Source organism: Geospiza fortis, unplaced genomic scaffold (assembly GCF_000277835.1).
Source record: "Geospiza fortis unplaced genomic scaffold, GeoFor_1.0 scaffold53, whole genome shotgun sequence".
Taxonomy (NCBI): Eukaryota; Metazoa; Chordata; class Aves; order Passeriformes; family Thraupidae; genus Geospiza; species Geospiza fortis.
The window spans coordinates 9,778,203-9,791,919 of record NW_005054305.1 but is presented as its reverse complement, the minus strand read 5'-3'; the positions used below and the strand labels follow the sequence as shown (position 1 = coordinate 9,791,919).

The 13,717-nt window shown below is 39.6% G+C and overlaps 1 protein-coding gene across 1 annotated transcript in view; it reads left to right on the top strand.

Annotated features, from left to right (window-relative positions):
* The first annotated feature begins 1,211 nt into the window (after positions 1-1,211).
* The window catches only part of ATP6V1H (ATPase H+ transporting V1 subunit H), a 46,400-nt gene continuing 33,894 nt past the window's right edge, over positions 1,212-13,717 (top strand). Inside the window, exons 1-3 of the mRNA XM_005418313.3 lie at positions 1,212-1,343; positions 9,674-9,776; positions 11,197-11,286. Coding sequence (XP_005418370.1) covers positions 1,240-1,343; positions 9,674-9,776; positions 11,197-11,286 — 297 coding nt within the window. The 5' untranslated portion in view covers positions 1,212-1,239. The remainder of the gene's footprint in view (positions 1,344-9,673; positions 9,777-11,196; positions 11,287-13,717) is intronic.

Here is a 13,717-nt window from a genome sequence, read left to right as displayed (position 1 = left end):
GGCTGCCGCCGGGGTCCGGGCTCTGCCGGGCCCCACGGTGAGCCGTGCTGGTGAGCTGTGCAGGACCGTGCCGGCTCTGTCCCAGGCGCTGCTTCTGCGGCTTAACTGCAGCTCCGAAACTGCTGGTACCGACCCGGCCCGCGGGCAGTGTTCGAGTGGCTCTGGGTGGGTCAGAGGGCCTGGAAACCTTCCGTGGTCACTGAAGGACAGAGCGGTGCCGCCTGTGTGCGTGTCTGCTCACAGAAGTGGTTTCAAAGGAAGGGCATTTGTCCTCCTCTGTTTGCCCAGGATAGTTCCTAATTTTTTTGGTTTCTTTTGATAAAACTGTATTTTCATTCAGACGTAAAGGCAGGGTGTGCTTGTGAGGGACAGGCCAAAATGTGCCAGTTTGCTCTGGCTTGGTCTGTAAAGGGGGCCAGAACAGTCCAGAAACAGGCTGTGTGGAGAGGCTGGGTACAGTTCAGTCTGTAAGGAATTCCAGCTCTAGCTGGATCTGGTGTGTCTGCCAACACAGTTCTTGTTTTGGCATCAAAGTTAGGTGGAGATTTAAACCATAAAGGAAGGGGAAAGAAGTGGTGAAGGTCACTATCTGGTAATGTGCTATGTCTTGATAAAGAGCTTCTGTTCGTATTTATTTTTCAGTTTGCTTTCTGTACACTAATGATCTTGATTTTCTTGCTAAGTCTGTGTAGTATGGCTTTAATTTATATACTTATGGGTTTTTTTCCTCTCTGAAGACGTAGTTTGCGAGTTTCTAATGTCTGAATACTCTTAGACCTGAAGTAAATCGGTCCTAATGTGTGGGGGTGGGGAGGACATGCACTGAATTTTAACCATGGAAAGAAGATTTGGAAAGAAGACAGGTTCTCTTATCTGGTTTGGGTTTGCTTTCATACTTGCAGAAGAGCCACCTTAATTCAAGTAACTTGATTTCATTGTTCAAGGATCACAAGTCTGGGAGTTTTTTAGTAGTGGTCTGTGTCTTTTATTTTAGTAAACTTTTGATTGGCTACAGTTGAGTGTAGGTATGGCTTATTTTTGTTTGTTTCTGATAAGCCATGTTTTAAGTACTTTATGAAGCTTAGATTTTTTTCAGAAACTAACTAGTACAGTGTTAAGGAATGGGGCACCTGGAAACAGATTTTTCATTTCTTTAAAATATTGGACAAATGCTCTGCTGTTTATGAGAGGTCTCAAATCTGGTTTGCATTTCTAGGCACACTTTAATTATCAGTCAAGATGGATATCCGAGGTGCTGTAGATGCTGCTGTCCCAACAAACATCATTGCTGCCAAAGCTGCTGAAGTTCGGGCAAACAAAGTAAACTGGCAGTCATATCTCCAGTGAGTAAAACATTTCCATTCTTTTCCCCCTTTAACTGTTAGACTTTTTGATATTTTAGGCTCCAGTGGAGCATTATGTTGCAGTGAAGAATGTTCTGTCTGCATGGACGTAGTTGGAAAAAGTCTACGTTAAATGGAAGTGGCTGTGGAAAATTTTCTTATGACTTACTACCAGAAGGGGAACTCTACTTTATCAGCTGAATGTTGTAATAGCAAATGGTATAGGTTTGCACAGATGTTTGGTAAAACTGTTTTTTTTCCCTGATAATTCAAACAACAGTCTCAATTTCAGCCTTATTGGGTGACTGCTGAATTAAGAAGTGTTTACAGTAATAACTGTGTTAAGTGTAAGTATGGTATGTCTATTGCTGAAGTGCTTTTTGTGGGAATGCAAATTGTACTAGCAAAGCTAGAGTGGTCGTCCAGGAAAAGAAGCTGTACCTTAAGTAAAGGAACATTAATTCTGGAGGACAACTTAAGCAAGTAAATTGGGGAGTAGACTGAAACAAATACTTCAGTCTGGGGAGAGCTGTGCTGCTGTTCCAGGCAAGCTCAGAGTTTCCTTTTGCATGGATGTGATGGCACCAGGAGAAGCAAGAGGAGTATTGTCCTGAGAGGATGTAGAGACAAGCTGAGGAAAAGTTTTATGGATGAGGTAGGAAATGGGGAGAAGAAACAGACTTTCACTAGTCCTCTGTACTCTGAAGGGAAATGAAACATTCTTGCAGCCTGTTCCTTGTGACAGGTAGGTATGAGAAATATTTATACAAAGTGTAAATTACTGTTTATAATAGCAAATTGCTTTATAGTTAATTACTTCGTAACTAAAGTGGAAGAAATCTTCATGATTGTAGAGATACATACCATACTGATGATGCTTTCTGATTATCAACATTATACCACTTTAAAAAATAGGGTTTTTTTTTCAGATTGCTGTGGTATATGTAAATATGTCATATTTGCAATAACCTTGCAAAACTGTACTCATGTAAGCTGAGAAATGCTAACCCAGTGGAATCTTACTAATGACTACCTGCTTTGCTCTGTCCTGTGTATTTCAGACTTGCTTATGCCATTCATGGAATTGTATTATTCTTTTCTATGTGATTGTATATCTACATGATAGATGTGCATAAAGGAACTGATCTTCTGAGAACTTTTTTTTTGCTAGGCTATTCTTAAGATGGATCAGTTCCTGGTTGAGTGTGGTACTCAGTGGCTTTGCAGGCAAAAGAGAAAGGTTGGGGTGGTAACCTGGCAGTGGCAGCTCCCAAGCACTTCTTAAACAATCTAAGTGGCTTTTGCTGTTACTGTGTACCCTTTTATCTGTCTGATAGGAAGTGTGTCCCAAGGACACCTGGACAGCTGTTCCTGTGCTGTCCTAGTGGCAGTGAACAGCTCATTTGCAGTTACTTGGGGTGAAAGTGGGAGTACAGTTGTTCACTGTTCATGGAAATGAACAAGATCCTTTCACTGCTTCTCTGGTGTTTCTATAGGGCTGGTGAGAAAAATTGGTTACTTTTGTTGGTATAGGAGATGGTTCTATTTGACAAGGAGTTGAATTTGTGTAGTATTATTTGTTTGGCTATGTGCTCTGCTGTTAGTAATTTTAATTTATTCTTGGAATTCTCTTTCTCTGGTGCAGTTTGTGAAGTGGGGAGTTTAGTTTGTGAATCTGGCAGCAAATTTTTATATAACTTCTTTTGACCAGTGGGCAGGGTTCCTTTTTGGATTTTACCTGTAGAATTTGACTTGGTTTTGTTCTGGAATCTATGAAGGAAGAATAAACTAGTTATTTCCTCTCTTGGAATTAGCTAGGTTTTGGAGGCTATTGTAGTGCATCTGGCTATTGTTTATGATCCTATGAGAGGATGAGTGAGACTTTTTGATGCTTGGTGTCCTTTGTGTGTCAATAACAGTGTGTCCTCTTTATTATTGCTCTGAAATAAATGTAATATTTGTGTCTTGTATCTACTGAGAAACAAAGCCTGGCTGTCTGGCTAAGTTGGCTTCAAGGATTGACTTAAATGGTGCCAGAGGGATTGTGGAGCTTCTTGAAGATAACTTCTTTTTTGGCTGAGGAGTTTCCTTATAATGACTTATTGAAAAACATCAGCAGAACCTTTGGTGCTTCCAAAGGAAATAAACTCATATCTTGATTTGGACATGTCCTTTTTTACAATAGACAGGTTTGGATGTGATGGTGTCTTTGAGGCTGAGCTTTAAGGGATTTCTTGGAAAGTCAGTTAGTGCAGTTATATTGATTCATTTCTGGAATGAAGTACATTATTAAATGATTAGAAAGTACTTTCTTTGGTGCAGCTGTTAGAGGCAGGTCAGAGTGGTTTGTTTTGGTCTGGTTTGTGGAGAAGGAAAATGGGGTGCTTGAGAACTGACAGTTCTCTTTCTGTTGAGCTCCTTGTTCTGATTGTGCACTTACTGTGGTAAATTTGCATATAAGTATATATGAAGGAATTACTTCAGCTCATCAGATGTTTTTAAATTAAAGGAAATATTTTTGTTTTCCCCAAGTTAACACATCAGCTCAGGTGTGACATGACTTTTGCTTCTTAAGCTAGAGGCAGTAGTTGTGTAATTGTAGAAACTGTAGATAGTACTTAGATAGTTGAAGTCAAAGAATTTCACAAGAAATTCTGATGAGGTGTTTTTCCTCCTCTGCCTGTGGCAGTTGTGTGTGTATAAAGGTGCTTTGAAGATTGCATCACTTGCAACAGCACTGGGCTTAGGGTCACACAGAAGGGCATTCTGAAGTTCTTTTTTCCTCTCTCTGTTCTTCAGTGCAAAAGTAAAATGGCTTACTTGTAGCTGGTCAGACTTCAGTAGCCTGACTTTACAGAGTCAGTTCAAGCTAAAGATTAACTGACACAGTGTTTATTCCATCTCTGAAGGTTGTAACTATAAACTAAATATCAAACTACACTAACACACAACTGCTGACTTTTGATGTTTTTTCTGTATACTTTAGATACGATAATTGTCTGTATTGCCAGCCTGCTTGTGTGTTCACTGCTCCTTACAAAACCAGGCTGTGGAAAAAGAGAATTTATTTTCTGGTGCTAAAATGTATCCTTTCTTTACGTTGGATTCCAGCTGAGGTCCGTGTAGGCGGGAGAAGAAAGTAACAAAGCTTGTGGCAGTGGAAGGTGATGTGTAGGTCTGCCTGTGGAAGCTTTAGTTCTGTATGGACTTTGCTGCCTTTGGATCTTGAGGCTGGTTGCAGTTCAGAGGTGTGGGTGCCCTCCTTGAGTTAAAAAGGCATTTGCTGTTTTGCTCTGTGTGGTTGCTTTCAGCATTTGCCTCAGAGTGTCAGAATGCCAGGGGAGGGTGTGTTGGCTTGCTTGAAGCAGGTTTGGGTTTGCTTTCATAGGATAGTAAATGAGTTCTGTGGAAAATTGAACTTGTTTCAGAGTTTAGCTTGCACCTTACTGCACTGTAGGTTTTCTAGACACACTGCATTTGATAGTACATTATATTTAATCAGATGAGTTACTTGATGGCTAATTTGTATGTAGCTTCCTGTGTGTTTTCAAATACTTCACATGCATGTTTGTGAATTCTGATGCTAAAATATCTGTTCTATTTTCCTGGGGGTGGAAGAACCTTCTAAAGCAGGTTAAATATCTCAGACTTTAAAAGTCAGTCTTGTCTTAGAGGGAACATAGGAGTTTCCTAATTTGTAGAATGTGGGGAGGTTTCTTCTGTTTTGTTTAGCGGTTTGTTTTTTTTTTTTCCTCAAATCTGGTTGAGTCTTGTAGAGTACATTCAGTCTGTTTTACTGTTTTAATTTTGTAGTGCTAAAACTGTTGAGCAATTGGATAAATTTAGTGTCTCTAGGTACATGCAAAGTACTGTAGATACTTGGATAAAAGAAATTATGCCTTGATATGATGGATTCATATAAGTTTCATATTTGCTGCATATATAGTCAATTTTTTAATATAAAAAACCCAAAACAAAGTAAAAACCAAACAAAAATACCCTAACCTTCAGAGTGTCTTTTGCTAAATCATCCAAACAAAAAAGTAAAAAAAAAAGGAACCAGAGTTGATGGAGGAAATGCACAATTGAAAGAAGGAATCACAAGATTCTGAGTCATATTGAGTGATCAGGTGGCTTTAAAAGTGGTGGTCTTGCAAATTCATGCTTTCTGAATCCTTGAGTTTCAGTTTTGTCTCCTCTAGCAAGTGCTCTCAAAGGCAGCTCTTGGTATCCCAGGAACAGAGGAGCAGAGCCTTGAAAGGTGCTTACAGGGCTCCTGTCCTAAACCTGATAGACTCAGACAGGAGGAAAAGAAAAAGGGGGAAATTCACATGTGGAGATAAAGAGACTTTAATGGAACAGAAAAAGAAGAGGAAAAAAATAAGAAAAAATAATAAAGGGTTCATACTAGATCTGCAACACAGAACTGTACCAGCTGCTGGGAAGAATATTATCTATTCCAGCTGAAACCAGGACACAGCTGAAGCTCAAAGTGACTTCTATCTTGGCAATAGACTGTAGACACATCCTGGAAAATAACAAGTTAAATGGCTGCTAGGAAGAGGGATGGAGGGAGGCTTTGGTTGCTTGTTTGCTAAAAGGTGCTGTGAAATTTCTGTTGCTTTGAAGAGGGGGTGAGGAAAATGTGTAATAGCATCATGGGACTCAGTATCAGCTGTCTCAGTCTGAGGCTGTTCTGCACTTTCTCATGATTTATGGTTGGTTTTTCTTAAACACCCCCCAACCCCAGTTTAAGGTTTACTGTATAATCAGTCATTTCAGTTTTAAAATGAGATGAATGGAAATAGATGCATTTGAAATTACTAAAACTATTAATCAGATGTATGAGTTCATTGATAAAATATTAACAGCTTGTTTAAAAAGCTGTCAGATCCCTTGTAATGTTTTGTATGGGTTGGAAGATGTATTTTTGAATGGCACTAACAAAGCGATAAAGAATAAACTTTAATGTCTTTTTTTTTCCTTTAACAGCAATATCAATCCCCACATCTTTTTTTCTTTGTTTCCTGCGGCCTAATGTAGGATAAAAGCAAAAGCTTGAAAGCTTTTTTCCTTTGCAGCTGGCAGACCTCTTCTAATAGCTTGACTGTAAAGAAATATCTGTCTTCGTGGGCTGAGGCTTTCTCCAGCATTAAAGCTGAAAATTAAGGATTCGTCTTAGCTCATCTCTGAAGTGTTTTGTAAACGGCAATATTCTTATAAACAAGCAGCTTATCTGGTTACTTTTGTATCAGTATGATCCATGAGTCCATTGTAAGGGGACTCAAGGCTTGGTGAGCATTATTTGGAACAAAAGAGGCTTCTAGTTATGGATCTTTAAATTCAGTATTTGTGGCAGATGAATTATCCACCTCTTTCTATAACTATTTAAATCCACCCTTAATAGGCAAGAAAGAACGTAGGTCAGTCTAAAAGGCGTGGTAGCAGCATGGTCATCACCGGCCATTCACATATGATTCATCTATAATTATTCAAGTTTTTGCAGAAGTTGGTCAAGGGTTACCCTACCACTGGCTTTAGGAATCTTCCCTCTAGTAAATCTTGATTGTCTTTCTTCAGTGCATATGAGGATATCTGTAAAAAAGCAGCTGGAATATAGGAGTAGCACACACGGCGCTGGACTACTTATGTTCTTTGCTTGAATAGTGAATAGATAAAAGATGGCTCTGTGATGAGGCCATACTCAAGACAATCATTTAAGTGAGAGGAAAAAAAAGAACACATTGTAGGTCTTACTTTTCTGTTTCAAGAATCCAGGTAAGCCAGTTGGGTAAAAAAAACGTGAACACTTCCTGCAAAGTTTGCAATGATTTTAGTGTAATCTCTAGTCATGGAACATCTGAAAACTGACCTTGACTATGGAAAAGATGGGTGAAGAGTCCATGCTACATAGCTTTGCAAAGTGGAAGAGGCGTTTCATTCAGTGGAAATATTAAGAGGAGATGAGTCTTGGAAATAACTGAAGCAGGAGTGTCTAATGCTTTCATCCCCTGTGACTGTGCATGATTCTTCTTTCCTGAAGCCCTCTTGGTATTGCCTAGTAAAGGTAGTCACCTATTAAAATCTTGGATATTTTCAGGACTACTTGATTTAAAATTACTTTTCTTACCTGAAGAGTACCTGACTCTGCTATTTTGACAAGTTTTTTTATTTCTTGTGGTGTGAAGTTTTGTATTATAAAAAACCCCAGTAGTGTTCTGCAAGTCTGTCTGACTCTTCAGCTGAGTCTACAGCTTTCTGAAATAGCACTGATGATGGCAGTAACCGCTTGAATATTAAGTTGCAGAGAAGATTAAGTAGACATCTGTTATCTTATAGGTGTCCACAACAGTTCACTATATCAGGCCCCCTTGCTATGTGTTTAGAGGAACTTGCGTGCATATCAGTTTTTAAACTCAAGATGGGATTAGTGAAAGCTAAAAATAAATTTGGAACCATGATCTCTGTTCTTCTTACAGTTTTCTTCAGTGCTTACAGCAAACTTAAAGTGAGAAATAATTTTGTTTTTCAGCACTTCTTTCTTGGTTGGATTAGACTGTTACTCATGTTATGTATTATGATTTTGACATAACATGCTAGCTGTGTGTAATTCAGTTCTTATCACTGACTTTGCATTCAGGCCCTGGAAGTTTAAAAATTATTTGGAGAATGCTGTTCAGAGGCGATGCATAGGGAAGACTTTTGAGAGATTATTCCATTATAAGTTTTTAATTTTTTTACATGAGACCCTTTGCAGGAAGGAGCCCATTACATTGTTGTGGGCTACAGCATTGGTAAAGTGATATGGTTGATACTGTATCTCCTCTACTCTGCCCTCACAAGACCCTGCCTGAAATGCTGCATCCAGCTCTGGGGTCCTCCGCACAACAAAGATATGTACCTGTTGGAGCAGGACCACCAAGATGGTCAGAAGGCTGGAACACATCTCCTGCAAGAACAGGCTGAGAGAGTTAGAGTTGTTTAGCCTGGAGAAGAGAAGATTTTGGAGAGACCTTCCAGTACCTCAACAGGGCTTATGAAAAGGAGGGAGAGAGACTTTTTGTAGAGGCATATAGTGACAGAACAATGGGCAATGGTTTTAAACTGAAACAGGGAAGGTTTAGATTAGATGTAAGAAGAAATTCTTAACTGTAAGGTTGGTGAGGCAGTGGAACAGGTTGCCCAGAGGCTGGATTGTGCTCTTCAAAGTTGCTTCCAAACCAAACCATTTTATGATTCTGTGATAGCTCAAGATGAAGGAAACAAAGTTGACATTGACAGGTCACTAGGTGTCCATCAAGACAGGACACACTTGCTCCATCAAAAGAACAGGGGAAAAAACATGACAAAAAGCTCTGGGGCTGAAGTGTGAGGACAGAGATCACTGACCACTTACTGTCATGGGCAAAACAGGCTCTACTTGGTGAAATTAAATTAGTTTATTGCTAATTAAATGGAGTAGGTTAATGAAAAATAGGAAAAAAAATCTAAGAACCACCTCCTACCCCCTCCCTTCTTCTCAGGCTTCAGCTTGTCTGCCTCCTTGCTTTGAGTGATGTAGGCAAGTGGGGTATGGAAGCTGTGGCCATTTTATAATACTCAATCTCTGCTGCTCCTTCCTTCTTACACTCTTCCCCTGCTCCATCCTGAGGAGTCCTACTCATGGGTTATGGTCATTCACTTATCCAGCATGGATCCTTTTTGCACATTCGAGTCTTCCAGGGATGTATTGCTCCAGGCCCTTGAGGTCACAATCCTGCAAGAAAACCTGCATGGACTGCAGTTTCCTGTAAGGCACATCTGCCTGCTCCAGCATGGGTGTCCTCCATGGACTGCAGGTGGATCTCTGCTCCACCTCGGACCCCCATGGGCTGCAGGTGGATCTCTGCTCCACCTCGGACCTCCATGGGCTGCAGGGGCACAGCTGCCTCATCATGGTCTCCACCACAGGCTGCAGGAGAATCTGTGCTCTGGCACATGGATCACCTCCTCTTCCTCCTTGTGCACTGGTCTGGCAGTCAGCAGAGTTGTTTCTTCCACATGTTTTCGGTCCTGTCTCATGGCTGCTGTTGCACAGCAGTTTTTACTCCTTAAATATGTTATCACAGAGGTGCTGCTGTCATTACTGAGTGGCTTGGGTTGGGTCAGTGGTGGGTCTGTCCTGGAGCTGGCTGGAACTGGCTCTGTCTGACACGGGGTCCACTTCTGGTGTCTCCTCATAGGAGTCACCCAAGCAGTCTCCTACTAACAGAGCCTTGCCATGTGAACCCAGTACAGTTATTTCCAACTTACTGTTCATGTTACTTACAGTTTAATGTTTTGTTTTTCAGAGGTCAGATGATTTCAGGCGAAGACTGTGAATTTATTCAGCGATTTGAACAGAAAAGAAACCCAGAAGAAAAACAGGAGTTGTTGCAGACAGAAGGCAATCAAGTAACTTTCTTTTAATGAAGTCTCTTTTGGGGAGGAAGGAAATATTCAAATCTACTCTTATTTTATTGTTGTTAACTGTATGCACACAGTTAAGATGTTCCAGAATAAGTATAAAGCTTGCTATCGTGATTCTTTTATTTTTCCTTAGATATGGGTTGGATGTTATTTCATTATTTTTAAAACCTACTAAATAATTGTTAAATATCATCTGCTTTTGACTCTGTTGTGGGACTAACTAGCTCAAGTCTTCCCTCATCCCAGTTTACTTAATCATGCACACTTGTACTTGAGTCACTTCTTTTTTTTGAGATTTTTTTCTTTATAGTTTATTGATGACAGCTGCTACCAGCAAGATTGCTGTTTAGTTAGCTAAGCAATTATAATTAGTTAGAGCATGAAGTCCATTGACTGCTAAGGTGGATCCGCTTGGACATGGGTGTCTTGTATCATTTTAGGCATGGTAAGATATGAGACCTTTGCATTGGACAGAGCGGATTCAGGACTGAATTGCCCCTTTGCCTGTATGGAGACCAGGCAGGATGCCCAAAGACACTTCAATAATATTTGAATCAGTAGAATCTCAGCCTGAGGTTCTAGCACAGAATGTCAGACATCAAGAGGATTGGGAGAGGCAGGGAGGAAGGTGAAGAGTAGATGCTTTCAAAACACAAACATTTATGGCCATTTTTTCTACTTTAATTTCAGGCTGTTTGTTTTGGTTTTGTATTTCTCTTCTCTCCAAATTGTGGTGTGTTACTGTTATCTAATGGATCATAGTTTGCATAGTAACAAAAACATATGTGGTGTACTTTCTATGTCACTACATAATTACAATGTAGCAGTTCAACATTCAGTTTTCTTTGTGGTTCAGCTGAATTTGGTGAAGGGGGAGGAGGAAGTGTAAAAAGTAATGTTGTAACTATTTCAGCCTGTTGCTGAAGTTGTAACATTCTTCAAAGATGAACAAAGATTTTTCTACATACTTACTTTTCTTACTATATAGTAGTGAATAGGGGAGTTACCTGTCTTCCTCCCTCCATTCAATTTGCTGAAACTGTTTTTGTGCTCTTAGTTGCTGTTCTGTCAGTTTACTTGATCTCACTACCATTAAAAGAAGGTTGTCGGGGGAGGCTTTTCTAATCTGACTTGCAACCAAGTATGTTGGTGACTTTCACTAGCAAGTACTTATTTAATTTGAAAGCCATAAAACAATTTGTAAAGGGTAGTAACCAATGTGACAGAGAATTTTCTTTGTGAGATAATGTCAAATGTATTCATCTCCTACTGCAATTGAATAAGGTATTGGGATGCTCAATGCTTATGTAAGATTTAACTGTGAATTAATAAGATCCTGTTTTATATTATCAAAAGGAACAAAAACAATTGCTAATATTAATTTTAATGTCTCTTATTTTTCTAGTGTGCTAAAACATTTATAAACTTGATGACTCATATCTCCAAGGAACAGACTGTTCAGTACATTCTGACTATGGTTGATGATATGCTGCAAGTAGGTCAATAATCTGTATTATTTTTAAGTCTTTAAATGCATGCTTGAATGTTTCCTTAGTGTAATTCATGTATTTTCAGGTGTTTGTCATACTGTGTTAAAAATATTCTGTTAAATTTTCAGATCCTGTCTTCAGAGATTAAATGTTAGACCTAAAGTTATAATGGTAACTTAGCTTGTAATATGTTCAAATTCAGGAAATAAAACAAACTTTTATGCTTGTCTGTTGATTCTCAACTATGTTTAACTCAAAACTTGGTTGTTAAGGCTAGTGTTGCATAGTGGTTTCATTTTATGTGATAAAATTTTATTCTAAATACTTTTTATTTTTGATATATCGGCTTATGTTATGCTAGACTTGTCAGTGTTATATTAATGGTTAGATTTGGTGATCTTAAGGGTCTTTCCCAGCCTAAACAATGCTGAAGTTCTGTGACTTGTGACCTCAGCCCTTTCCTGTGGTATAGGCTGGATAGGAAGTTGTTGAAGCTTTTCCTTTGAAGGTGTTAATTTGGCTACCCTCAAGCAAGAAGATGTAGTTTCTGCAGCATAATGTTTCCTACATAAGTTAGGTTGTTTGGGACAATGTGTTCTGAAATTCTGCATGGTTTAATTATAAATGAGGAACTTTTAATTCAGTGTAACATACACGTCTTTGTAGCTGTGGACAACAGTGCCTTTTATGAGCAGGCTATTAAACTTGGTCTCAGACTGCTGAGCTGATTGGGATGACTCAAGAAGAGGCTTTACCCAATGAGATAATCCTGCTTTTATATTTCCTTGCTCTGAAGTTGGCTAAGAAAAGGCATTTGGAGTGATGTAACAAGATGGGTTAAGTTATGTGAGGTTTTTTCCTAGTATTCATATAAACTATCTGTGTTTGATAGTTTCTCTTCTCCTGTTTTATTCTCCTGTTTTATATATTTGATCCCAGGTTTCAGTGAAATGTGTTTAATGCTATTGGTTTAGGGTATTGCCCTAGGAGGTGAACCATGTGAGTTCTAGTTCCTGCTGTGAGTATTCAGTATTTCAACAGGCAAGTGGAAAAGCATGAACCTCTCCACAGTTTGTATAACATGGGAACCATGATGTTCTTTCATGTGCTTGTTTGCACAATAGAGCCCTAAGTGAGTACCCTAACATCTGGGCTAATAGGATAATAGCTAGTGCTGGTGGCAGCAATTTACTTATCTGTAGCTTGGTCACTTTTTCTCATTAAGTTTTACTTTTTTTCAAGTGTGATGCAAATGTTGAGAAGCAGAGAAGACAAAAATGATCCTCAATGTCATTTTTTGATTAGGACGCTGGGTTGGGCCTCCTAACAAAACCCTTGTTTTGGTTTACCCATTGGATGATAAACTTCGGCTCAGTGTGTGAGAACTCTGTTTATTATGGCTGCTTTTGTGAGGAATGGGTCTTGCTTTCTGTGCATCAGTGGCCCGATAAGTCATCATTTCACTCGCCCTTTTTCAGAACTTGTGAGTGTTCATAGGTCTTGTTTTGCTAATGTGCTTTGGCATTAGCACATAGCCTGCAGCTACAGTAGATGACAGCTGATGATATCTCCTCTGCTGTGGAATTAATACCCCACAGGTAATGCTTTCACTGGCCCACTTTTGAACAGATGAAATAGTTCTAGGTAGTCACAGAAAGTAGTTTCGAGTAATCTCTCTTTTGCTCTATTGTTTCTGTCATAGGTGTATGTGTTTTCTTGACTTTATGATGTGGCTGCATTTTGGGCCTTACCCTGTCCCAGAAGTGGCATGTATGGAATTCTTGATGTTAAATGCAATGGCTTTAAATTATTCAGGCTTTATAGTGATAACAGAATAGAGATATTGGTGCACACTACATATGTGCTTTTGTTTGGTATTGAATGCCTTTTTCACTTTAGAAATTCTGCTTCAGTATCTGAAAGGCTGTACTGACTTTTGCAATGCTGTGTGTGGTTGCATTATTCAGGGATTCAGGGATGCTGGCATAGAAGGCTTGTGTGGAGGCATCCACATGGCATTATCTCTGAGTTTCCTAACTTGTGAAAACTCCACTCTGCAAGGCTGAAACAGGACTTCTGTTTTGTTTTGATCATGTTCAGGGGTTGGAACATACAGCCAGTAGTGCCTTATGGCACATTTTCAAGGTGTAAGATTCTTGTCAGAAAGCAGCATATTGGCCAATAATGGTGTGAGTTTAGGGCAGGGTCTCTGCAGACTGCTTGGACACAGGAACCCACAGTATCATAGAATCATAGAATGGTTTGGGTTAGAAGGGTACCTTGAAGATATGATTCCAGCCCCCTTGCTGTGGGTACAGATACCTTCAGCTAGACCAGGTTGCTCAAAACCCCATCCAACCTGTTCTTGAAGACCTCCAGGGATGGAGCATCCCCAGCTTCTCTGTGCAGCCTGTTCCAGTGCCTCACAATCTTTCC